Genomic DNA, 25260 nt, shown 5'->3' with positions numbered 1-25260 from the left:
TGTCCCTCACCAGGATGCCAGCTTACGCTGTGGCCTTTGCCCTCTGTGCTCCACAGCTTGGTGACAGAAGCATCGACCTCCGATAACCCCATGGTACAGGCAGGGCGCTGAAGTGAGGATAGAGCCCTCTCCACCCTTTGGAGACCCGGGAGTAGAGTAGGCCAGGGTAAGAAGTCAAACTAGAAAGGTGTAGAGAGCCACAAAGAAGAAAGAGAGAGTAGGGCTGGCAGGCAACCAGAGAGCGCACTCTGCTCTCTGGAAATGGAGGCCGGCCTTGGTGCCCCAGGCATAGATGACCAGGGCCTTCCCCTCTACCGTTCCTGGCCTCACCTATCCTGAAGCCTCACTACCTTCCCTACCAATCTGCAACTAGTTCTGCCTCTCGATGGTCCCTCTGCCTCTTCCACTGCAGCCATCAGAAGAGTTACCAAGACCAGGCCCAGGCGGTGTTGACAGCTTTCTGTGCAGCATCTGTGGCAGATTCCTGCGTACTTGCTGGCACCCCCACCCCAGCTGCTCCTGCAGGGTTCACTATGGAACATAGTAGCACAGTGTGCTTTCCTGTGTAAAGCCATGATCATCAGCACCAGGGCAGAGGCTGCCTGCATTCAGTCAGGCCAGCCCCAGCTAAGGATCTGGTGCACCCAGGCTGCTCGATTGAAGCAAACTTCTTACACAGGGTCTTAGCAGATCAAAGCAGGCCTTGAGCTCATGATTTTCCTGCCTCAGCCTCCCAAGATCGGAGATTGCAGGCATGCACCATCACCCTAGTGTCATGTTTCTTACTTTCAGTATTGGGTAACAGGATTTATTCTGCTTTTTTGGTTTGCTGGGGTCAGGAATACAAGACTACGCTGTCATTTCAACAAGGAGAGTTTAAGACTCTAGAAAGGGTGAATCACACAGAGATGAAGGAAGGCTCTGGAGACTCTGCCCCCACGTGTGAGCCCCAAGGTCGCGCTCTGGACATTTCCAGACGTGAATGTGACCTGGGCCTGATGCTGAGTCTGAGTCCAGGAGGCCACAGGCGGGGAGGGCGGGGTGGTGATGTGGGTGTCACTGTGGTCCTCTCTATCTCCCTGCACAGCAGGCAGCATGGACATGAAGCAAGCCTCTAGTCATTTTATTTGTGAATCAGAGCTCTGCTGGACATTTGTTTACTTAGAATGCACCATGAGGTTTCCATTAAAATCTGTCATGGGGGAGATATGAATTCAGAACTGGTCACATACTCATGCCCTACCCGGGGACGGGACCCAAGAAGCTGGTACTGTCTCATCTTGGACCAGCACCATGCTTGGTACAGTGTAGGTGGTCAGCAAATGTTTCCAGAATGGAGTAGAATGCGCCTGTGCTGGGGGCTGCCCCACTGCAACCCAGCCCGGTCAGAGTGCCTGCTCCTCCGGGAACGTGCGAAATGCTGGGCACACACTGTTCAAACACTGCTCCATCTGTATGATTTACAGCTGTGTAGATGCCACAAGCACAAGTGAGCCACAATGTGGAAGGCAGTGGGGCCCTGGCTTCAGGAGGCCAACTTCACAGTAACGTGTTCTCTTCCCCAATGGTTCTCTGGTGGTTTCCCTCAGGGCCTGTGCCAGCAGTGAGACAGAAAGCGAAGCCGGAGACATCATGGAGCAGCAGCTGGAGGAGATGAATAAGCAGCTCAACTCTGTAACCGACCCCACAGGCTTCCTGAGGATGGTACGCCACAACAACCTCCTGCACAGGTATGGTGCTCGCCCCTGCGCACTAGGCTCACCCTGCGGCACGTGTCCCCGCGCTCCTTCCACAGTACACGGAGCTCAACGTTCTGTCAGGTAGCTGTAGAAGCAAGCCTGGTGATTTGCCCTGGTACCAAGTTCAAACAGAGGTGGATCAGGCTCTCCACCTTCCTGTTTTTTATATGATAGAGTCCAGGGATATTCTGCTGCCATGCCAGGAAGAAGCTGAGTAGCTCACAGGCCTGCAACTCTTTTCAGGAGGCTGAAAAGAGCCAAGAAGCCAGTGGGGTAGGAGACAGCAATGGCCCAGAAATGAGCTCGTCCACATCCAGCCACCCTGGCCCGGTTGCCTGTCACTTAACAGATAGGTGGGTCAAAGGTGAAACTGCTATGCCCACAGGCTTGGGTTAATCATATTCTGTCAGAATTCATAGTTCCTGTCTTTGAGGGATGCTGGCTGTCCCGGGACTGCAGAGGGGCCAGACTGGGTGGGTAGCCTTGCTTGGCAGCCCTATATGTGGGCACTGTGTACCTTGTCTGCAGCAGCCTGGTTTCCTGTCATTGTGTTATCAGGGTGACAGCAGTGTGTTTGCCTTCCCAGGGCTCAGCAACTTTGGGAAAGAAGCCAAAAACTCGAGGGCCAAGCTGGTCCTTCCTCTCCCTCCTGGCCTTGGAGGTGTCCCTCTGTCTTCTAAGGACACGGCCAGATGCAAGGAAGTGTGGGATTGGGCTGGGCTTGGCATCTTCTCTACCTGAGTGGCAAGGGATATGATTTTGGCTTGTGACCAAGTACAGCAAGCCTAAAACTCGATTCAGGCCTCACTGGATTGTAGTTGATACATTCCCCAATCCTAACATGTGCACAGACTCCCCTGTCCCCTCAGCGAGGCAATTAAGGACCACTCTGCAAACATCAGCGGCTTCCTGGTATGTGGACAGCATCGCGTAGCTGGTGGCACTCTTGCCAGCCAAGGGCGAGGCCGAGTGTGGAGACAAGAGGGTCTCTTCACTACTTCTTAATTCACTTTGTCTACAATGTACTAATCCCTCAAGACTGCACAGACGAGTGGGAGGTAAGATCAGGCTGAGGAGATGGGCTCAGCCCAGCAGCCCATGAAGCTCCCTGTCTGATGCCCAAGCCCAGGGATGACAATACCCAGCTGCAGCAGACAGCAGCCCACGTGTGCATGTATGTGCACACACACACACACACACACACACACACACTGGAAGCCCAGCTCTGGTCCCCACAGCCCATGCCTGGTAACTCCAGTCCCAGCTGGATATGCTAGTGCAGTGGGTCTCAACCCCTCTGGAGGTCAAATAACCCTCTCACAGGGGTCACCTAAGACCATCCGAGAACACAGGTACTTACATCAAGATCCCTAACAACAGCAAAATGACAGCTACGAGGTAGCAATGAAAATAACTATAGCTGGGGGCACCACAACATGAGGAACTGTATTAAAGGGTCGTGCCATTAGGAAGGCTGAGAGCCAGCGTGCAGGTGGGCCTGCAGGCCCTTCTGCTCCCCACACCCCATACCTGAGCACTCACTGTTCTCAGGGAGCAGTGGTGTGATGTAATCCCGGAATCGGGCCGTGCAAGGTGGCTGGCACTTGGTGAGATATCATCCTGAGTCTCCCAACAGAGTGGTGGCAAGATGGGGTTCATCCGTCACCCCACCCTGAGGCAAGTGGGTGGCCTCCAGACCCCCACTCAAGTACCTTTCCCCCTCCCAGGATCCTAAGTCAGACGGTCTCTGTGTCACCCTGCCATGTTTTCCACTCTCTCCATTGTCCCCTCTGTGTGACCCAGAGGATTCCCAGGCCTGTCATTACTGGCTGGAGATCTGTGCCTGGCACTGAGATGTGGCCAAGTCAGGCTTTCCCCGGAAGGCCATCACAGGCGTGCGCACACACACATGCACACACACACATGCACACACACACACACATGCACGCACGCACACGCGCAGTCTTTGTTCCTAGGCTACCCCAGCTGAGTACTCTCTTCTTCCCAGAATCCCTGGTGCTTTGGGTATAGAGGTCACTGCCTGCCCCCTTGCATTTGTTTCTGTGGTCTGTGTGCTCCCTCATCCCTCGGGCTACACATCTCTAGAGCCTGAATCTGGTCTAGGATTTCTTTCTCCATCCCCAAGGTGCTGGTTACCTTGCTACTACATACTTCCATGTGTCTGACTCACTTAACTGATGGGTGGGGGAAGGGATAGAAGGGTCCTTTGGTCAAGCACCACCCCAGCAGAGGAAGGCATCCACGATGCTCAGCCAGTGCCTCTGAGTACCAGCCCTATGTAGCACTTCCCTGACCTCTGTTGACCCTTCCCATAGCTGTGAAGGGCGCGGTTCAGAGGAAACTTGGAAGGCTTGCCTGACCTTCTCTAACTGGCTTGCTCTCAGGCAACAATGGAATAGCTGCCACAACTAGCAGGCTTACAGGGAATCTGCTGTCCCAGCTGCCTGGAAGAGGCAGTCCAGAGCCTCGTAGCTAGATGAAGAGCCAGCACAGGATCTGACCTGTCAGATGAAAGTCTGCGCTCCAGTTTCCCAGACCCCACTGGCCTTCCTTAGACATCGGCCCCGGGCTTCTCCTACGGCTCCCCAAGCACTCACCTGTGTGTGCTTAGGCTCCTCTAGGAGAAAGCAGGAGTCTTCTGGGCCCTGTGGACAGCTCCTCCCAATGTATCTCGGAGGGGTCCTTGTGAACCCACAGGGAGCAACACCCTGTGGGCTTCCTTGGGGAGGTGGTGCAGAACATCTGCAAAGGGCTGACCGTGTTGCTGTCATGGATAGGTGAGGCAGCTACTGCCCAGGCCTGTAGTCCCAGCTCTCCGTGCCCACACACAGGTAAGCTCAGTGGGCCCCTACACTGCCCGCTGAGCAGTAGTGTCAGGAGGAGCCATTCAAGCATCAGGCACAGTACAGGAGAGACAGACAGATGCCAGGTCCATTGCCATCCCGGGCTTCTGTGGAAGGTGGTAGGCTCAGGGGGACAACAGTGTCTGTCAGGTGGGACCAGGCTGAATCACACCAAGCCACCAGTGGCCTCTTCCAACAATGTGTGTGAACAACACTCCCTGGGCTGCACCTGCCCCGCCCCCTCCCTACCCAACACAGGCCGCTGTGCTCTACACTCCTCTAGACGTGGGTTCATAGACATCAGAGAAGCCAGCTGAGAAACCTGGGGCTGAGCTGGCACCTAGCCCCAGTGGAGCTGGGAAGGGACGGCAAGGCAGTGATCTACCGCCACCTGCTGGACCTCTGTGATAGTGCAAGTCCAGTGCCGTGGCATACAAACCATGACCCCTGCCCTGCCTATGAAATTCGGTGCTTCGCAGGCCCCAGGTAGCTGCAGAGATGAGAGAAGGGACAGGGTCCCCGAGGGCTTCCTTGGACCCGGCCTGCTCCTGGGACGATGGGAAGAGGGGAGGTGCATGTCCCTCGCCAGCCCTGAGCCAAGCTCCCTTGTACAACCAGAAGGGAGCCATGCACGGCAGAAGCACTGTCTTCGGAGAACAGTTTGCACACCTCACCTTCAGGGGCAAGCTGTCCCTGGATATGGAGTGTCTCCAGGGTCATCTGCACGTCACTGGCTCCGGCAGCAAAGCTGTAGCACACCCTGTCACTTGTAATTACATTTCCTGAGTAGAGGGGAGTGGCTGCCCAGGCCTCTGCACCCCAGGAGCTGGAACGCGCTGCCGAGCCCCTGGAAATAGGTGGGGCCGGTGGGAGAACGAAGTCCGTGGGAGCCACAGCTGGGGAGGCTCGCAGGCCCCTGCCAGCTGGCCCTGGGGGAAGCCCTTCTGGCCACAACTGAATAGCTGTCACAAAACCCGCATGCAGAGCGCTTGTCACAGCCTGCTGCTCTGTCTGGCGTCTGGCACAGTCCCTGCCAGTGCAGGTCCTGCAGCATACAGCGGAAACAATCCACTGCTAACCCTCGGCAGGCTCGGAGAGCGCTACCAGCTGGCCGTGCTGGAGTCAGGCTGCCGGGCAGATGGGCAGATTCTGTCCCACCCTCCGCGTTTACCTGCAAGCTTAGTGATTGCTCTTCTGGGCCCCCAAGACCATGCTGTGCCTAGCAGGCAGCCAGTGCTTAACCACATTTTCTGAATCCGTCAGTTGTTGTCCTTTTCACCCTTTGAGAGTGTGACTCACGGGAGGGGGTGGTCCTGGGGGTGCTCCCTCTACAAGCACTTTCCAATCAGCAGTTCTCAGGGCACCCCTGTGAAAAGGAGGGGCCCTGTCAGGATCTGGCTGGGTTTGGCCAGCAGCTCCTTGTCTTGGGAGGCGAGTTCACTGCTACCAGATGTCATTTTCCTTGTCAGCCTGACTGCTGCACTGACCCCTCCTGATCCTTGTCCTTGACAGAGCACAATTGCTCCGTGCAGGACCAGCAATCTGGGATGTTTGATTACGTAGCTGACACCACAGAGATGCACGCATGCTGTTGTGTACAGAACTCAGTGTTGTACCCCCTGCAAGGGAAAAGCGTGAGCTGGAGTTGGCAGGCATGCCGAGAGGCCCTGTGGGCAGTGACAATGATGGAGGGTGGGCCTGACTCTGACCCTGGTCCTGTCTCCCCAGGAGCTGCCAAAGCATGACAAGCTTGTTCAGTGGTACGGTGTCACCCAGCAAGGATGGGACCTCCTCTCTGCCCAGGAGGCAGAACTCACTGGCCAAGCCCCCACTCCGCGCCCTGTACGATCTGCTCATCGCGCCCATGGAAGGGGTAAGTGGCTCCTGGGACACGAGGCTCCTTGGTATGAGAACACATCACTTCCTGCTCTGTGCCCATGCACATCCCCCAGAGCACCCGGCAGACACATTCTTCACTGGCAGCTTGGCAGGTCCGAGCTTGTGCTTCACTCCGCTCTATACTGGCTGAATGCAGCTGGCCTCAGTGTCCTGTGCTCCTCGCCTGGTCTATAGACCATGAGGCCCAGCGTGTCAGTGCTAGGAGTGAATGCCAGCCACACCTACCTAACCCCCGATGTTCATCTCCATGACCCAGGTCACCCCCTTGCTCTTTGCCTGGGTCTCAAACACGGAACCGTGTCCAGGGCTAAAGACGCTGATTACAGCCCAACTTGCTCTCTGTCTGGCATGTCCCTGCTTAATTCAAACAGTGCTCTCTGACGATGCAGGGACCTTGGTGGGTCTGAAAGTTTGGGGCCGGTTTCAGGCAGGACCGTGGCAGGCAGTTGTTCTGTGTACAGCAACGAGAACATCCCTCAGCAACTCTCAGTACCTGCACGGCACTGTGCATCCTTAGAGACCATGGTTCATGTATGATTGCTCCTCCCTGGCCCTCCAGCAGTGTTCAGCTGGCCTGATCGTCATGGGTGACTGTTCTGCCTGCTGGCACCCTTTCCTGACAAGTGACCCCACCACATTTTCCTTCCTGATGTCTTTTCTCTGTAGGACATGTCTGGTTAGCACAGGGATAAAGGGCAAGTGCACAAGCACTGGGGTGCTGGTAGGGCCTGTCACCTGGGCAGGGGAAACTGCGGTGTTCAGGACCCTCCTCAAGGTCCCTTTCCTGTCTGAAGCCTTCTCCTGGAAAGGCCAAGCCCCTCTTTTTCTTCACACTCTACCCTGTCCCTTCTTACCTTCTCCACACTGCCATAGGGCTCCATCTCACAGTACCTTGCTGATTGAGGAAGACATGTTTCTCTCTTGCCCCTCCCCCACTACCACCTGCAGTCCTCTATACTCTCGGCAGTGCTCCCCACTCCCCAGTCAAGGCCAGGACCATTCCTTAGCTTCACGAAGTCCCTCAGTGGCTGGCATGAGGCCTAGTGTATATGAGCACCTGACAGTGTACAGAGCTGCTCTCAGAGCCACGTTTGCATTGGGTCTGATACAGCACAGAAAGCAGAGGACCCTAGGGAAAAACTGGGTAATGGCTTTTATGGTGACCTGTGGCAAACTGGGGGCTTTCCAAGAACCAGAAGCCAAATAGCCCCCCAGGATCATCATAGCCACACAGGCCAAGTTTCCTGTGTATGTGCCTGCCAGAACCCACGGCTGAGGCAGCCCCCTCTATGACAGTACCTGGTGGAAGCACTGTTCACCCTGGGAGACCAACGCTTGGTGATGAGTCTCAGCCTAGCTGGGAGTCAGCAGAGGAAGCTGAGGCCAGGAGGCTTCTGGAGAGTGTGCTTCAGACACAGTCCCTCTTCTGTGACTCCCAGAGTAAGATTGTGCTAAGCCATAGTCTACACACCCTCATGTTCCTGCAGAGGTTCAATGAATGGCGTTCTCAACTTTAAACAGGCAAAACGGGCATCAGAAAACACCTTCACATACTGACCAACAGGTACCTGCCAGGACTGTGTCCACTTCAGGCAAAGGACCCATGCTTCTGACTCACTCCATGATTCAAAGCATTTCTCGGACTCTGGGAATCTAAGAAGATGCCTTTGCAAGTCAGAGGTTTGACACAATGATCTCAGCTGCTTCAACAAAGCGGGAGTGGCATCTGGCGAAAGTTGTGAAAATCCTTGAAGTAAACAGAGAGCCGAGACCCCTGCTAGCCCCTTGGCTGTGGCCTATCCTGCAGTCCCAGCACTCAGGATGCAGGATGGTGTGAGCCAGGAGTTCTCAGCCACCCTAAGCAACATGACAAGACGCTACTCAAAGTTTAAAGACAAAGTTTTAAGGAAAGCACTTCTGAGAACCTGGGACTCAATTTCAGGTCCAGTTAACACAATTAGCACATACTTTGACATACAAGGTACACGCTGCCCGAGTCTAGAGACAACCCATCACTTCGGGAAGCTCCTGGCCTCTCCCGGCTGTCCTATAGCACAAGGCCTCCTGTAAGCATGCCATCCTCTCCAGAGACCACCAGAGGGCGCCTGATGCTGCCAGCCCTGTAGGGAGTCACAGTCCCTCCACATTACACAGAAACCGCAGATCAGGACTAAAGCGTGGCAACAGAATCATGCATGCTTCGAGTTCAGCATGTGATTTATCCGAACTGCCTTCATTTAGCCGTGGTCCTGTTGCTAGGGAACCAGGAAAGTGAGACAGAATATTCCACTGTGGGGGGAGCCCCAGCCTTTGGCTGAATGTGTTTCCTGGGAAGTATACTGTCCCTGTGCTGTCAGGATGGTGACAGTGTCACTGTCTTCCAGGGCCATCAGCAAATGCTAAGTCAGATCCAGCCTACTGTCACCAAGGAGCAGTATGGAACATTTGAGTGAAAGGCTGGCAGGAGGTGGGGTAGGATGGGTAATCCTGTACGGGCAGTGGGGTTGCTGCCCTCCCAACCTTGCTGTTTCTGGGGCAGTGGTGACCACACTCCCTCCCTCTGGGTACCCTTGCAGCTCATTCAGATCTTCTTGGGGAGCGGCTGGTAAAGCAAACAAGTAACCCAATGACTTCAGTTCTTTCTTCCAAGTTAGCCAGATCATAGAAGGCAGCAAGGCCCGGGGGCTGAGGAGCCCGAGTTTGCCACTAGGCACGTGTCACTTTGGGTTAGCCAGCGTCTCTGCCACCCGAAGCCCAGTGCACCTGGCAGCAGGCAGCTGGGTCAGATGAGCACACTGGCTTCCTGAGGGCACAGCCTGTCCACCTCACTGACTTGGGAGGAAGCATGCTGGGCCCACAGAACAGGCACTTGCAGACGCCCCTCTGCCTGCAGTCCAACGGCTGCATCAGTGGCCTCCACACCATCATTGTTGACCGGCAGCCATCCTTGCCTCACTCGCAGGCTCCCTCTCTCCTCTCCCCTAATTCTGAAGTACAGAGTCCTGCTCTTTAGTATAGGCTCACCCTGAATTCATGACAATCCTCCTCCCTCCTCCCCTCAGAGTACTGGGATTATGGGTGTGCATCACCACACCTGGGCACTGGGTCGTCATCACAGCTGGGTTTCCTCTTCCGAGTCACAGCCTCTCGTTTGGAAAGGCCACTTCCGGGCAGAGTAAGCAGGTCTCTACATGCTGTGGTTTGCACACAGACCTCCCCAGCTCCTCACCCTAAATTCTGTCAGGAGAGGTGCTGCCTCTGACACCTTCTCATTCCCAGAAGCCATAAGTGGAGACAGCGCCTTCAAAGCCAGGCCCTGGGGAAGCTGGATTGAGACCCAGCCATCACAACAGTTCCTGGACCACAGATACCATGACCCCAAATTCTCCATCCTGAGTGTCTGGCTTTGTGCTCATCAAATGGGAGACTCGCCAGGCTCTCATGGAGTCCTTGCTGCCCAAGAGGGTCACTGCGTGTACTCCTGAGTCCTGGTGGCCTTCCCACTCTGATCTTGGGGATGCCTCTAGGGCAGCTCCCTCTGCACTCATCCTTGGCCTCCAGGGAGAACACCTGGATCCAGCGGCAGTTGCTCTTTCTTTGGGTGCCATTCCCCTTCAGGCTGGTGACCCTCATCTCCCCCGCTCAGTCTCTCACACACCTTGACAAACTGTCTGCTGCCTAACCGTCGATCTCCCAGTGAGGCACACGGAAGTCTCACCCTCTGAGTCAGGCACAGTGCCTGTTAACATTTGTACAGGGTGGCATGTCCAGTATCCACAGCCTCCAGACTGCCCTAACAGTTAAGCAGGGCAACCCTCAGTGTGGCCTCGCTCCCTGAGTCGTCTCTGGTTCTTAACTCTGCAGGGCTTGATGCACTCAAGCGGCCCTGTAGGCCGGCACCGGCAGCTGGTCCTGGTTCTGGAGGGAGAGCTCTACCTTGTCCCCTTTGCTCTGCTGAAGGGCAGCGCCTCCAATGAGTACCTGTATGAACGCTTTACCCTCATCGCTGTGCCTGCCGTCCGCTCGCTTGGTCCGCACTCCAAGGTAACGCACTGGAGTCTCTCATGCAACCTAAAAGGTGGGCGGGCTTAGCAACCAGGCCAGGCCCAGGGCATAATTTACATGGGGTAGTTTCTGCCTCGGTGGTTTTGAAGATCTTAAGTTTTAGTTTGATGTTGGATTATAACTTTCTCAAAAGGCAGGATCAGTTCTGAGGGAAAGGAACAAACTTCTGAGGTCTCCATGGCCAACCCGACTCCAGGTCCCGGATGGGGAGGGAGCTGGCACCCCTGACATTGCCTGGCTCACTAAACCACATCAGGCATTGGATGTTGCCAGCTTACAGAAGCCTCTACCCTGCTGGCAGCAGGGACTGGCTGTACTGGCTCACAAAGATGCTGAACACTTAGGGTGAGTGATGTTGCCAGGACACCAGATGCCCAGCTGACAGTGTCTCCTCTCCTTAGAGTCACCTGAGGAAGACCCCGCCCACGTATTCCAGCTCCACCGCCATGGCAGCTGTCATAGGCAACCCTAAGCTCCCGTCAGCAGTGATGGACAGGTGGCTGTGGGGCCCGATGCCCTCAGCAGAAGAGGAGGCATACATGGTGTCAGAGCTTCTGGGCTGCCAGCCCCTTGTGGGTAGTATGGCCACCAAGGAGAGGGTCACGAGTGCCCTGACCCAGGCTGAGTGTGTCCACTTTGCTACCCACATCTCTTGGAAGCTATCAGCCTTAGTCCTCACCCCCAACACGGAGGGCAACCCTGCTAGCAGCAAGAGTTCCTTCGGTCACCCCTACACGATCCCTGAATCGCTGCGGGTGCAGGATGACGCAAGCGACGTAGAAAGCATCTCAGACTGCCCGCCACTCCGGGAGCTGCTCCTCACCGCGGCCGACCTCCTGGACCTGCGGCTGTCTGTGAAGCTGGTGGTCCTCAGCTCCTCCCAGGAGGCCAACAGCCGAGTCACAGCAGACGGCTTGGTGGCACTGACACGGGCCTTCCTAGCTGCCGGCGTGCAGTGTGTACTTGTGGCTCTGTGGCCGGTGCCGGTCGCAGCTTCCAAGATGTTCGTTCATGCCTTCTACTCATCCTTGCTGAATGGCCTGAAGGCCAGTGCCTCCCTGGGGGAGGCCATGAAGGCAGTGCAGAGCAGCAAGGCCTTCTCACATCCCTCCAACTGGGCAGGTAGGGAGCGGAAGCCTGCCGGTGGGCGTGGGTGGTCCCCACACCCTCGTTCTGCAGCTGTGGGAGGGCAGGAAGCAGGCTCTGAGGGCCCAGGCCCTCGTACTCAGCCCCTGGGTTCACCCTCGGAGGAACCCACAGCTCTCAGTATCAGTGGACAGCGTCTGTCGTCGCTGGGCACCCAATTCAAAGCCCCGTGTTAGAAAAAAAAGAGACCCTTGACGTGGCCACGGTGTAGATACGGTTGTGTGCCATGCAGAAGTCGCCTGCCCTTCAGCACTCCAGCACCCCAGCGGGTGTCATGGCTCCTCCAGGGTAGCCTTGCCTCCCACCTAGCAGCACAGGCTTCAGTATGGCTGGGTCACTGGATGGTCCCTCATCAGACCACGCCTGTCCTGTCCAGGCCCTATGGCAACCATGTAGGAGGCCAGACCCTCTCTGCCTGGCCCATCATCCCCACAGGGGTCTCTGCCTGTGTGCGGGCTTCCTGGGCTAATGTGCTTGTCTGAAAGTGGCATTCATTTGTTTGGGTTGTTGTTGCTGTATTGTTTTTGATAGATAACCTAGGAAGGCAAAGGAGCTAAGGGATCCAGGAGGGAGACCGATGGGCTCCTGCTGCTTAGCTACCAGGTCTTTCCTTCTAGCTCAGGCTGTTTCTTCTGAATTGGAGGAACATGTCTTTTACTCCTCTGGTTGCTAGTTCCTGCCCCAAGTTCTCTCCCACAAGGTCTCTAACAAGGAAGCTTCAGGCTACCCAGGCCAGAGGCTGCTCTAGAGTACCCTCCTGTGGCTCACAAAGACGGCCAAGCAGTATGGGACAGCCCACACCCACCAGCGCCCAGCTCTCTTGCTGGACCATTGGGAGGAAATAGCCAGGGTAGCAGTGCTGTCCCCCACTGTCCCCTGAGGAGCCCTCTGTGCTGTCCTCAGGTTTCACGCTTATCGGGAGTGATGTCAAGCTGAACAGCCCCTCGTCACTCATCGGCCAGGCGCTCACGGAGATCCTGCAGCACCCGGAGCGGGCACGGGACGCCCTGCGCGTGCTGCTGCACCTGGTAAGGGCTGATGAGACCCTCTGGGGAACCTGGGCAAGGTGCCAGTGAGAACCAGCCTGGACAGAAGGAGACAGGGGTGGCTAAATCCAACTGCTCAGTTTCCTACCTAGAGGGGGTGAGATGACACTTCAGGGTCTCGGGGGATTAGCAGGATGAGGCCCCAGCCAGCCAGCCATCAGTGAGACCCCAGCAGCCGGAAGACTTCATTACCAGAGTCTTTCCCTGGATTCAGGAAAGGACTGATTGTGCCCTTGGCCAGCCCCAGTGCCTATGAGGCCTGAAGGCACCTGCACAGTTAGAAATTACCAGTTAAGACAGCCACTCAGAAGGTACAGCTAAAAGGATCAGGGGTTAAAAGCTGACCTGCACTACAAAAGACTACCTCACCCCCAAAATAAAACGGTGACACAAAACTTGTCCCGTCTTTTCCCTTTGCTGAAAACATGGAGCACAGTCTCTAGTCATTCCCAGACCAACCCTGGCCCAGGCTGGGCCTGTGTAGTATAGACACACAGTTATCTGTGGTCACCTCATAGGCCTAGAGCAGACACCGTAGCTTCAGAGGACCCGCTGCAGGAGTAGGTGGGCAGTCCATTTTGGTGCATGGAGACGACCCAAGCCAAGCCCTTCAGCCCCATACCCTGGGTCTGGGGCTCTCTGTGCACATTGATAAAAGAGAAGGTACATCATTCTTCAAGCTTGGGTCTGTGGGGAAGTTCTGAACCTTAGGCAGTCAGCATGCACCATACCTAGGGGAGCCTAGCTGCTGTGAGCAGCCATGCTCTGGGCCCTGAGGATGCCGAAACATTAGCTTTCTCCATCACCCCATATCTGTGAGCCCTTCTGAGTCCCTCACCACAGCCATAGCACTGCAGACTTCTCCTAGTTGCCCTTCTGCCCGCCCTGTCCAGCCGGACTTCTCAGGGTCTCACAAGGCCTCTGGCTGCAGGTATATTTACTGTTTTCCTTCTTCATTGTAAGGCAAGAGCCACGCCCCAAGCTCCCTGCCTGTCTCTCCAGCAGGAGGCAATGTGCCTCCAAGACCCCTCTGTCCCAGGACAGCCAATCCTGACCCTTGGAGATGGACACTTCTTTCCCCCAAATGTCTGATTTGTGTTGTGCTCTAAGAGAAGCCTCAGGTGACATGCTGAACAGTCTGCAAGCCTCTGTGGGGACACGTGTGCCTCAGGGGCTGTGACATCTCAGGGTAGAGACAGGTGTCCACTGGGAGAGTTGTGCAGAAAATGAGGATCCAGTGGGCACTGGCTGGCACTGGCAGGGTGGCAAGGGTGCAGGCCCAGACAGGCTCTGGCCCAAGGCTGTTTTCTGCAGAGTGCAGAAGGGAAGACTCCTCTGCCCTATCCCTGCAGCTCTGTTGACCAGCTCCTGGCAGTCACACCCTCCTATGCATAAGGCCTCGGCTTTGTCCCTAAGCCTGGTCAAATGGGCTTCCTGGGTGGCAGTAGTCAGCATGACACCAACTTCCCTCAAAGCCCCAGGAGGAGGAACAGGGCTGACCCGGGTCTCTAACTGCCTCATCCCCACCAGGTGGAGAAGTCCCTGCAGCGGATCCAGAATGGACAGCGGAACGCCATGTACACCTCTCAGCAGAGCGTCGAGAATAAAGTGGGTGGCATCCCTGGATGGCAGGCTCTCCTCACCGCGGTGGGCTTCCGGCTGGACCCCGCTGCCAGCGGGCTGCCGGCAGCTGTCTTCTTTCCAACCTCAGACCCAGGCGACAGGTTGCAGCAATGCAGCAGCACTCTCCAGGCCCTGCTGGGTAAGCTGCTACAGCACAGAGGGGACCACGAGTCACAAGGATGCTGGGCCTTGTAGCTAGAAGCACCCCCAGAGGTGACAGAGTCCCAGAGAGGCACTGCCACAGATGAATGGCTGATATCCACCTTACCCAGTCTTCCTGTCTATGGTGGTGTGCTGGCCCCACCTGGGCTTTTGTCCCATCCTGGGGGATGAGAGTGCCCCCAGGCAGATCCCGTCATCAGCAGCTATGCTTCTGGAAAACCTACAGAGAAACCAGGGTGGCACAGGCATACGACCACCTGGGATCAGGCTGTCCTGGCACTGTAACTGTAGGAGAATGAAGTATCTCCCTCAGGGCCCCTCTTCTCTGGAGGCCACATGTTCCTGTCCCAGGCCACACAGGCCGATCTTTAGCTAACCACCCTCAGTGCTAAGCACCTGGAGCTCTTTCCCTGGAAGGTGACTTCTGCTCCTGTGTCCCGGCTCAGGTTTGCCCAACCCGGCTCTCCAAGCACTGTGCAAGCTCATCACAGCCTCGGAGACGGGAGAGCAGCTCATCAGCCGGGTAAGTACAGCCAGGTGCTAAGTGCAGGCTGGACAGAAAGACAGAGTGACCAGACCCAGATGGGCCTGTCAGGACTGTGGAGTGTGGCTTCCCTGCCTCTGTGAAGAGAAAGAAGAGCTAGGATGGCATCTCTGAATAGGCAAGGTCTACAGACAGGTTCTTAGGGCTCACAGCCTTGCCTCTGGCTGATCCAGGTGTCTCCAGAACTCTCTATTCACTGTCTTCTCGTGCCCTGACACCTCCCCCAGCTCTCCCAGATAACTGACCAGTATCACAGTGTTGGGCTAGCCCCCAAGGGCTAAGCCCTTTTAGAGAAGAGACAGCTTTGAAGAAATGTGGGTGGAATTCGGGAGTTTGAATTCTGACTCTGAGCTCCGAGCAGCCCTGCTCCCAGTAGCTTCTCCGTCTCCCCAACTTTCCTTCTGGCCACTGAGAATCCAGAGTCCACCCAGGTGTACTGGTGGGGGGTGGGAGGCTCCGGATGGCACTCTTCAAGGAAGTAGAGTGGTTTCCCTGGTCATCCTGGAGGGTATAACTTGGCACAGTCGTGCATGTTGCTGAGGTGTGGCGACCAGTCTCAGCCATGTGCAGTATGGTCACCCTATGTGAGCTTCAGCAGGGCAGATACCCCCAGCGGCTCCTGGGGGCTCCTCTGCCCTGGGACTGTTGGCACCATCACTGGAACACAGAACCAGCCAGTGACCTGGCTTGAGTTCCCACTGGTTTTATAATTAGCACGCCTCAACTGCTCCCCGAATAGCATTAGAGGACACTTCTAGAGCGTTGCATGTTAAAACATCCAGAACACAGTTCCGTGTTCTCCAAACAAGAATGAGGGACTTGCACCCCTACACTCCACCCCTACACTGCAGGCAAGGCCAAGAGCCTCAGAGTGCCAGTTCTTTGTCTCTTGCTTTCATGGAACAAAGGGACTTTGGATCTGTTCGCTGTGGGCCCCAGGATGACTGGACGCTGGCCAAGGCATCTCCTGTGCTCATCTCCTGTGCCCCCCCTTGCTGCCTCTTGCTCCTCTCCAGTCAGAGCCAGGCTGGTACAGCACCTCTTAAGGCAGCGGTCAGCTTGTGTGCATAACTGCTATGCTTGAATCTAAACTCTCTCTCTTTCTCTCTCTCTCTCTCTTTCCTTTCCTTATACTCTGCTGGCTTCATGAAGGCTGTTAAAAATATGGTGGGAATGGTAAGTACTTTAACTAGCAGCTGCTGTCAGGTGAGCACCTTGCCCACCCACCCCAGTACCCTGCAGCTCTGAGCTTGCTGGTCATGCACATGAATGCTGGCACGGAGATCTGGGCAGGGGCTTGTCCCCTCCTCTGCTCTGGCTACCCCTTTCCTGTTCCACTCTGTCCTGATTTGACCTCTCAAGTTCCACTAGAGCAGCAGAGGCAGAACCAGTGATGAACACAGGCAGAAGAACACCCCTACCCCAGAAGCAGAGTTCACCAGACACCCGAGTAGGTTAACACCAACTGCTACATGAGCGTTGCGGTCACAAAATGTAGAGTTCAAATCTTCCCCATCCAGTGCAAGACCCTAAAGATAGCCTACCTTTAGGCATGTAAGCAAAACGGAGGCAGCCAGTCCCAGCTGCCCTCCCCGACTCCCACAGCCTCTCCTGTGCTTTAGGGAAGGCAGAGGCTGAGGCAGGGCTGGGGCCCAGGAGGCTCCTCCACCTTTGCTCCACACAGCACCTTGCCATACTGTCCGTGGCCAGCACAGGGGCTGCAGTAGGTGGGCTGCAGTAAGTATGATAGGAGGTGTGCACAGGGGTGGCTGCAGTAGGTATGACCAGGGGGGCTTCAGTAGGTGTGCACAGGGGAGCTGCAGGTGTCATGAGAGATCAGCAATACATGACAGGTGACATGAGGCTTGGGTGTGGTTCTCAAAAGGCTGCAAGCCTGTGCTCATCTCTGTCTGTTCCTCCCTCAGCTCCATCAGGTGCTGGTTCAGCTGCAGGCCTGCGAGAAGGAACAGGACTTCGCCTCAGCTCCCATTCCGGTCTCCCTCAGTGTCCAGCTGTGGCGGCTCCCAGGATGTCATGAGTTCCTGGCAGCTCTTGGTAGGACCAAGCACCTCTGACTTAATTTCAGTTTTCCCTCCCGCTTTCTGGTGGGTCAAACCCAGTGTTGCAGAAATTATCAACCAAAGACGCTAATGCTGCAGCCCCTTCCTGCCACCACAGTGTCCCCTCTAGTCTGTCCTGACCTCACCTGACCACACCAACGCAGACAAGCTTTACCATGTGTGAAGGGGCTGCTGCTGGCTGGAGGAAGGGACAGTGCCCAGGCCAGACCTCAGTGACTAGTAGTCAGGACAGAAGGACCAAGAGTGGCACCAGGGTAGAGTTAGAAAGGGAGCACCAGGCCCAGGGCAGGGCAGGGCAGGGCCTCCAGGCCAGGTAAGGAGACCTCATGCAAGCTCCTTTTCCTTCCCCACCCCAGTCTCCAGCAGGCTTAGTGGTGTCTCAAGTAGGGGGCCTGGCTGGTCTCTTCCGGGGACAGTCTCTGGCCTCAGTGCCTGAGAGAGTGCTTGCTGACTGCCTCTGTGGTGCTCAGCTAACCTAGAACTCCTGGGCTTGAGGGATGCACCCACCTCATGTGGCTGCTAGCATGTCTCTGAAGTCATTTAACTACAGCATCAACAACTCATTAGCCAGCTTCTCACTCAGGAAAGCGGGTGTTCTCTGCACTATTCTGAAGCCCATTAAAACCCATAGGATGGGGAGCTGGCCCCTCGAGCACAAAAGGTGGCCTTCCTTTTAGTAGAAGTGCATCTCAGACCCCCAAGGACAAGAGATATGGAGGGCATGCAGACAGACCTTGTCCTCAAGCACAGAGAGGTCTCCTTCCTGGATGCCAACCTGCAGTCCTGCCCCAGTGCTGAGCAGAGAAGCCACATTTGCCCTGGAGGGTCTGAGCAGACCGTCCTGTGGCCAAGTGTCCGGTCTCACATAGCCCGACTCCAGGAAGACTGCAGAAGAGTCAGGCAATATTCCACAGCAGCAGGCGAGGCTGTGCCCTGTAGCTCTTCTGGGAAAGGCAGCCTGACCTCCTGACGGGTCAACTGGGAAATCTCACCTGGATACTCGCTGGCACCTTGCCACACTGCCCATGGTGCATCTTCCGTGTTCCTCTAGGGTTTGACCTATGTGAAGTGGGCCAAGAGGAAGTGATCCTGAAAACCGGCAAACAGGCTAGTCGACGCACCACCCACTTTGCTCTCCAGTCCCTGCTGTCACTCTTCGGTAAGCTCCTCCTCTGTCCCTCTTGAGGAGAGTTGAGTGATGCATCTGCAGTCAGTGTTAGAGTCTTCTAGGGGAGGGGCCCACAGAGCACCTTGCTCTGGAGAGCTTCATCCTTGGGGTATACAGGCAGCAAGCTCATTAGCTTCCCTGAGACCAACAAAAGGAACTAAGGCCTCAGGAACAGCAAAGTGGGGACACGACAGGGGACAGTGGTGCTAATGGGACATGGCATGGTCTCAGGGTATGCCTGTCCTACTCCAGAGCCATGTAGGTGAACACAGTGTAAGAGGAGGTCCATGGGACTGTGCCTGGGCCTGCTGTCGTCCCAGGCATAGTAAGTTGGCAGCAGAACTTACAGGTTCTGCTAAAGAATGTGCACTGTAACAGGAAGGCTCGAGGGGACGCTCGGCTTTCAGGGCAGGTATCGATCAATCAGGGAAGCATCGCACAGACATCAGGAAAGCAGCATCAGGGATGGGGTGGAGTGCTGTCCTGGGCACGTTGTGCGCTAGAACATCCAAGATGCCCACTGAGGGAGGAGCCGGGTGTCTGGGAAGAGGACAGCATAGACAAGAGGAGGAGCTCTGTGCCCTGTGGGCAGGTACTGTGGGGTCAAAGGGCAGAAGCAGAGGATAGAATGCACTGAAGACAAGCCTTAAGTACAGGATTTGGGGCCTGAGCTCACTAGTGACATTCACAAGAACAGTAAGGACTACTGTTGGTGCCAGTGAGTGGAAGGTGACAGGAGGCAAGAAGGGGCTGAGGCCCATGGCGTATGGCTGGACAGGTCCTAGGGTCTTTACTTCTTGTTCACAAGGTCGGAGTAAATTCAGGTTGTACTTATATAGACAGTCTTCGCTGCCTTCCGACGTTAGGATGCTTCGTGAAGGGAATGTCCGTCTGTAAGATCCTAACTGCCCTCTGACTGTTCTGTGCCTAGATTCCACTGAGCTCCCCAAGCGCCTCAGCCTGGACAGTTCGTCCTCCCTGGAGTCCCTGGCGTCGGCACAATCTGTGTCCAATGCTATGCCCTTGGGCTACCAGCACCCTCCTTTCTCGCCCACTGGGGCAGACAGCATCGCCTCCGATGCCATCTCTGTGTACAGCCTCAGCTCGATTGCCTCCTCCATGAGTTTTGTCTCCAAGCCCGAGGGAGGTTTGGAAGGCGGGGGTCCCCGAGGACGACAGGACTATGATAGGTCCAAGAGCACCCACCCGCAACGAGCCACCCTGCCACGGCGCCAGATGTCCCCCCAGGCCAGATGCGGGGCCAGCAAGGAAGAAGAAGAATACGAGGGGTTCTCCATCATCAGCATGGAGCCTCTGGCAACCTACCAAGGAGAGGGGAAGGCACGCTTCTCCCCAGACCCTAAGCTGCCCTGCGTCAAGGCAGCAGGTGGAGTGAGGCTTTCGGTCAGCAACAAGGGAAGCATCAGCACACCCAACTCCCCCGTAAAGATGACCCTAATCCCCAGCCCAAACTCACCCTTCCAAAAAGTGGGAAAACTGGCAAGCTCAGACACAGGGGAGTCGGACCAGTCCAGCACAGAGACCGACAGCACTGTGAAGTCCCAGGAGGAGAGCACCCCAAAGCTGGACCCCCAGGAGCTGGCCCAGAGGATCCTAGAGGAGACCAAAAGCCACCTCCTGGCAGTAGAGCGCCTTCAGAGGAGTGGTGGCCCAGCTGGCCCTGACCGAGAAGATGGCGTGGTAGCACCCAGCAGCACCACGGTCTTCAGGGCCTCAGAGACCAGCGCCTTCAGCAAGCCTATCCTGTCTCATCAGAGGAGCCAGCTGTCACCACTCACTATCAAACCACAGCCCCCAGCCAGGAGCTCATCCCTCCCCAAGGTGAGCAGCCCTGCCACATCAGAAGTGTCAGGCAAGGATGGCCTGAGCCCTCCTGGCAGCAGCCGCCCATCACCTGGCCGAGACACGCCAGTCTCCTCAGCAGACCCGCCGCTCTTCAGACTCAAGTACCCCAGCTCTCCTTACAGCGCCCACATTTCCAAGTCCCCCCGGAACACGTCCCCCGCGTGCAGTGCGCCATCTCCTGCACTCTCCTACTCTTCAGCTGGCTCTGCTCGCTCCAGTCCGGCCGATGCCCCCGATGAGAAGGTGCAGGCTGTGCACAGCCTCAAGATGCTCTGGCAAAGCACACCCCAGCCCCCCAGGGGCCCCCGGAAAATATGTCGAGGTGCACCGGGAACCTTGACATCAAAAAGAGATGTCCTCAGCCTGCTGAACTTGTCCCCTCGGCATGGCAAGGAGGAGGGTGGGGCAGACAGGCTGGAACTGAAGGAGCTGTCTGTGCAGCAACGTGACGAGGTGCCACCCAAAGTTCCCACCAATGGCCACTGGTGCACGGATACAGCAACACTGACAACACCCGGCGGCCGCAGCATGACGGCTGCCACGCGCCCTCTGAGACTTCCCTTGGCCAACGGTTACAAGTTCCTATCCCCAGGAAGGCTCTTCCCTTCCTCCAAATGTTAAAGCAGCTTCTTGCCCCCAACTCAGTGCACACTGCAGCCAGAGTCCCGGGGTCCCTCATCCAGTGTGGTCACCCACCCACATAGCCACTGATACCATCTCTTCCCCGGATAGGTGGGCTCCCTGGGCAAGGTCACTGCCACACCACATACCACAGTACTCACAGGTAGCCCCTGGGCCGGATTCGCCAAAAGCAGTTCTTGCATGGGAACACGGCAGTGCCTTCTCTGCCTCTCTGCCCTGCTCGAGTCCTGGTTACGCTCCTGCCCCTGGACCTGTGGGAGGAGAGAGCACAGGGTTTGCTACCAAGTCTCTATGCATTCCTTTCCTATAGGAGCACAGACAGCTCTTGCTGGGCTTCCAGGTGCTGGTGGGATATGTAATGTTCTAAGTTAAGTTCTGCACTGACGCATTACATTAGCCAAAAGGAGAACTACGGTTTTTAAAATGCCAATTCTTTGTGATTAAACTGTAGCCATTTTGGTGGAGACCGAAGTCACAGCCACAATGCAATAACTCATATTGAAAGCTTGCATCCCCAGCTGCTCCCCATGAGCAAGGCCAGGGGCCTTTTGACCCCACATTGGCCAAACTTGAATTTTCTTAAAAAATAAATAAATAAAAATAAAAATTCTGTACTTTTGTCCAGGCATTTTAGAACTATGCAATTGTGGTTTAAAACACAATCATTGTGCTTTTAAAACATAACTGACCTTTTTTGTACATGGATAAACACCTGGTTTTATTATCAACAGTACTTTGCATTTATAGCTATTATTTTTAAAAGCTTGAGAAATTTTAAATGTCAAATTTTGAATATTCATCCATAAACAGTAATCAAGTTTTCCCAGGGTGGGGTATGGTTGAAAGTATTCAATTTCCTTATTTAAAAAAATAAAAAATGAGAAAGAGGAAAAAGAAAAAAAGAAAAAAAAAACGGAAAACAAAAAAACAAAAATCCAGTCCAGTCCCCTGGCTAGCTAGACCAGACCCCTGCCATGTCATCAGCTGCCTTGCTGAGTCGCTCTTCTCCCTGCAGACCTCTCCTCTCTTGGGTCACGAGGCCCCACAGCCTGGCTGGTCTCCTGTGACTGCTGGCTGCCACTCACAGGTCAGTCCCTTACAGACGCTGCAACAGCTTGAGCTGCACCCCCACCAGGTCGGGAATACTCTTCTGAGCACTGAGATTAAGGCCCCCCTCCCTCTTAACTGTGAGAGCAGTCATCTGAAGAGGCCCATCACCACAGGGCTCTAGGGGCCAGGCTGGCATCATGACCCCCAGGGCACTTCTGACCTCGAGTAGGCTCCGACTTGGATTTGTTTCTGGTTGTAGAGTCTCTAGCCCAAGCTAGTCTTTCAAATTTGCAGGAATCTTCCTGCCTCAGCCTGCACCAACACACCACGCTAGGACCTCACTCTGTAGCCACTCCTTCGCCTCTGTGTGCTGTTTTGCAAACTGACTCCATGTTGCTCCAGTGAGTTTTGTCGTAGAGGATTCTGCATTTGACCCAGCCACCTCGGTGACAACCAGAATAAGGCGGCCCGTCACATTCTAAGCTGGCCCCGGCCCTAGGAGAGGAATACTTCACGAAGCAGCAGGGAGCTAACTCACCATGTAGCAGACAAAACCAAACCCAGCACTGTGCATACCATTTGCAAAGAAGTCAGGTCCTCGGCAACCGAGAATCAACCTCAGCACAAACTCGGGTGGCTGGGCTCTGCCCTCCTCAGCCACCACCTCAGCCCCTCCCTCCCCCAAGTGCCCAGGAGCCTGATTCTCTGGGCTTTGTCCAGGGTGCAGCCCGCCATCAGCAAATACATACCTCCAGCCCTCAGACCATGTGTGGTTGTCAAGCCATGGAGGAGGACTCCCAGGCTGCCCTGGTGTATGCCCAGGTACGCTGCCATTTTGTTCTGATTGACACTGAAGAGCTAATAAGTACCTGAGGTGCTTTTTATTTGTCTTAGATGCTAAGTTTCAATGAAGGAAAACAGAATTGGCAAAATAACGGGATAGGTATGCAGACCCAAGTTGCCGTTTATGCCAGTCTTGGCAACTCCATGCATGTGAAGTAAAGTCAATCGAAGTCCTCAGCTAGGTCACAAAGAGGACACTTCCAATCATGAGACTGTATGATCCGAGTTCTGTACGGGTCAGGGTTGGCGACCGTGACCCACAAGCTAAGGCTGGTGAATGAGTTTGAAGTTCTGTTTGTTTGTTTTGGCCGTTAAGCCGGTGATGGATTTTACCTTTTAAAATGGTTAATGAGTACAGCAGAAGTCCTGATTTTTGCCTCTTGGTTCACAAAGCCTGAAGTCACCTGCTACCCGGCCTTTTAAATAAAGGTTGGCAACTCCTGGTACACACAACAGAAAAATGCCAGGAAGAATTCAAGGAAGCAGGGGAGACTGACTGGCCCACTGGGCCAAAGCCCCGAGGGCTCACACTTGGTGCAGACGGCTTCTACCTAGCTCCTGGCTCTTCATCCCGGGTGGGAGAAGCCAACAGATATGAGTCAAAGTTACGAGAATGGTCTCTGCTTCCCCTTTGCTGGTAGTATTGAGACATCCCCTTGAACTCAGGAAATAAAAATTTTTAATAAATTTTTTCTTTAATGTTCTACCCCGCTCTACCAGACAAAGACATGCTCCAGGCAAGCAGCAGCTTCCTCTGGGAGCTTAGTAGGACCCGAAAGCAAGGCTGTAGGCTGCCCCCCAGTTTTCACCAGCAATGACTCCTAACACACCCAAGAAAATCATCTACCAAAACGTACACATTGTTTCTGCACCAGTGTGCAGGGCTCACCTTCCTCCCTTTAAAAAAAAAAAATCAGTCCACACTGATCAGTGGTGAGGTGCTGCCCACAGAGTCCAGCCGCCCCGGCACGCGGGCATGGCACTCATGCACACAGCGGCTTCAGTGATCCTTAGCACCTTGTAGTCGGGCTAATGGCGACAGTGCGGTTCCCCTCACACGCTGTTACCGGAATTGACTGTACTCGTGGCTTGTGAACCGGGCCTGTTTGTAGAGGATCCTTCAGAGACATCCACGCCAGCACTCACCCACCCCCGTCCTGGGCACCTCCCTACTTGGCATTCACTCTCCTTATACGCATTGTTAGCCACCTTTGGCCTACATGGACTCTTTTTTTGTAAATTACACAATTTCCAGACAGCATTAAACTTTTTATATTATGAAATTTGCCATGTAAAAAGAACTTCATATTTTTATTGAGGCTGCGGGCGCTTGGCCCTTCCTTTGTGATTCAGTGTCTATTAAAGCATGAGCCTGTCGGTTTTAAATGTTGTCCCCGAGTCTCTTTCTATTCGTTTCCCACAATTCCAGAGTGCCCATGTTTACAAATGGGCACACACCTGAGGTCACCTTAGGAAGAGACACTTAGGGACACTTGCACCGGGCACTCTAGCCGCACAGAGAGGGCCCTGATGGCCAACACCTTGACTCCTGTAGACTCACAGTGGAGAGCCAGAGATGTCTGCTGTTAAATAGAAACTTCCAAGGAAGCTTTTCAGGAAGAAAGCCATCCTCTGTATGGAGAGGCGCCGGGCCAGTGATCAGGGACAGTGAGATGCGGGGGCACAGGCACGGTGACGTCCCACTGGGTGACCTCCACTGGGTGACAGAAATGTATGAAACATTAATGTCAATGCTGTTTGCAAGGCTCACCACGGCAGAGCCCCAGATGGCTCATAACTGAGGATGGAAAACCTCCAGCCCAAAGAAACAAAACAGGAAAAACAGCCCCGCCGCCTCACGATGGACCTAGCAGAAAGGCAAAAGCCTAGATTTGGGTGCTACTAAAAACACAGCCTCAAAACTCACATAGGGAAGAAGGAAGTGGACAGACAGTCCAGTGCTGAGAAATGTTGTCATAAAGGGAGATTTCATCCCATAACCCTACACAGCAGAAAGGCCAGGGTGTGTGATAGGTTAGACAACCCAGCGAACAGGAGACCTGCCTCTGACAGTGAAGCCATGTTCCTCACGGGCACGTGGAGGGTGTTTCATGAACACAGCATACCCGCTCACTCCCAGACAGTAGCAGAGAACACTGGTCACCACCACATAGTCACAGTGTCCCGTGTAACCCGTCGCAGTGGGGGCTCCTACATGCTACGGCTCCTCAGCAGATACTCCAAGCGCGTTCCCTGACACAGAAGTAATCAACACAGAGATACAGGCTGGGGTAGAGTCATGGTAGAACACTGTCCTAGAATGTGTGAGGCCCCAGTTTGCACCCCTAGCACCACCGGGAGAAAGCACATGCCACACACTGCAATGTCAACAGACACCTCTCTGTCCCCCTCACCCCCTTACATTTTTGTTTTGAGGCAGGGTCTCGTATAGCCCAGGCCAGCCTTGAGCTGATCCTCCTGCCTCACTTCCTGATGGTCTATAACATTTTAAGGCACTACAG

At 55.1% G+C, this 25260-nt stretch overlaps 1 protein-coding gene and 1 long non-coding RNA gene across 5 annotated transcripts in view; one reads left to right on the top strand and one right to left on the bottom strand.

Moving 5' to 3' along the window:
* Positions 1 to 24124, top strand: part of Ttc28 (tetratricopeptide repeat domain 28) — a 63939-nt gene extending 39815 nt beyond the window's left edge. The window contains exons 7-16 of the mRNA XM_028777410.1: positions 1590 to 1730; positions 6332 to 6476; positions 10367 to 10546; positions 10969 to 11689; positions 12617 to 12741; positions 14290 to 14521; positions 14991 to 15067; positions 17014 to 17143; positions 18221 to 18328; positions 19269 to 24124. Coding sequence (XP_028633243.1) covers positions 1590 to 1730; positions 6332 to 6476; positions 10367 to 10546; positions 10969 to 11689; positions 12617 to 12741; positions 14290 to 14521; positions 14991 to 15067; positions 17014 to 17143; positions 18221 to 18328; positions 19269 to 20824 — 3415 coding nt within the window. The 3' untranslated portion in view covers positions 20825 to 24124. The remainder of the gene's footprint in view (positions 1 to 1589; positions 1731 to 6331; positions 6477 to 10366; positions 10547 to 10968; positions 11690 to 12616; positions 12742 to 14289; positions 14522 to 14990; positions 15068 to 17013; positions 17144 to 18220; positions 18329 to 19268) is intronic.
* Positions 16772 to 23879, bottom strand: LOC114629397. Of its 4 annotated transcripts, none has more exons than XR_003712658.1 (5): positions 23628 to 23879; positions 20986 to 21096; positions 18162 to 18228; positions 17903 to 18054; positions 16772 to 17042 (listed from the first exon to the last, which is right to left on the bottom strand). It is a non-coding gene; the product is annotated as an uncharacterized LOC114629397 (long non-coding RNA). The 4 variants fall into 4 exon arrangements; XR_003712656.1 differs by having other exon boundaries at positions 17903 to 17963; XR_003712657.1 differs by lacking the exon at positions 23628 to 23879 and adding an exon at positions 22645 to 22989 and having other exon boundaries at positions 17903 to 17963.
* Positions 24125 to 25260: the final 1136 nt, after the last annotated feature.

The sequence above is a fragment of the Grammomys surdaster genome, unplaced genomic scaffold (assembly GCF_004785775.1).
Source record: "Grammomys surdaster isolate TR1022 unplaced genomic scaffold, NIH_TR_1.0 309, whole genome shotgun sequence".
NCBI lineage: Eukaryota > Metazoa > Chordata > Mammalia > Rodentia > Muridae > Grammomys > Grammomys surdaster.
Note: the sequence above shows the minus strand (reverse complement) of the source record. Positions and strands in the feature narration are given on the sequence as shown.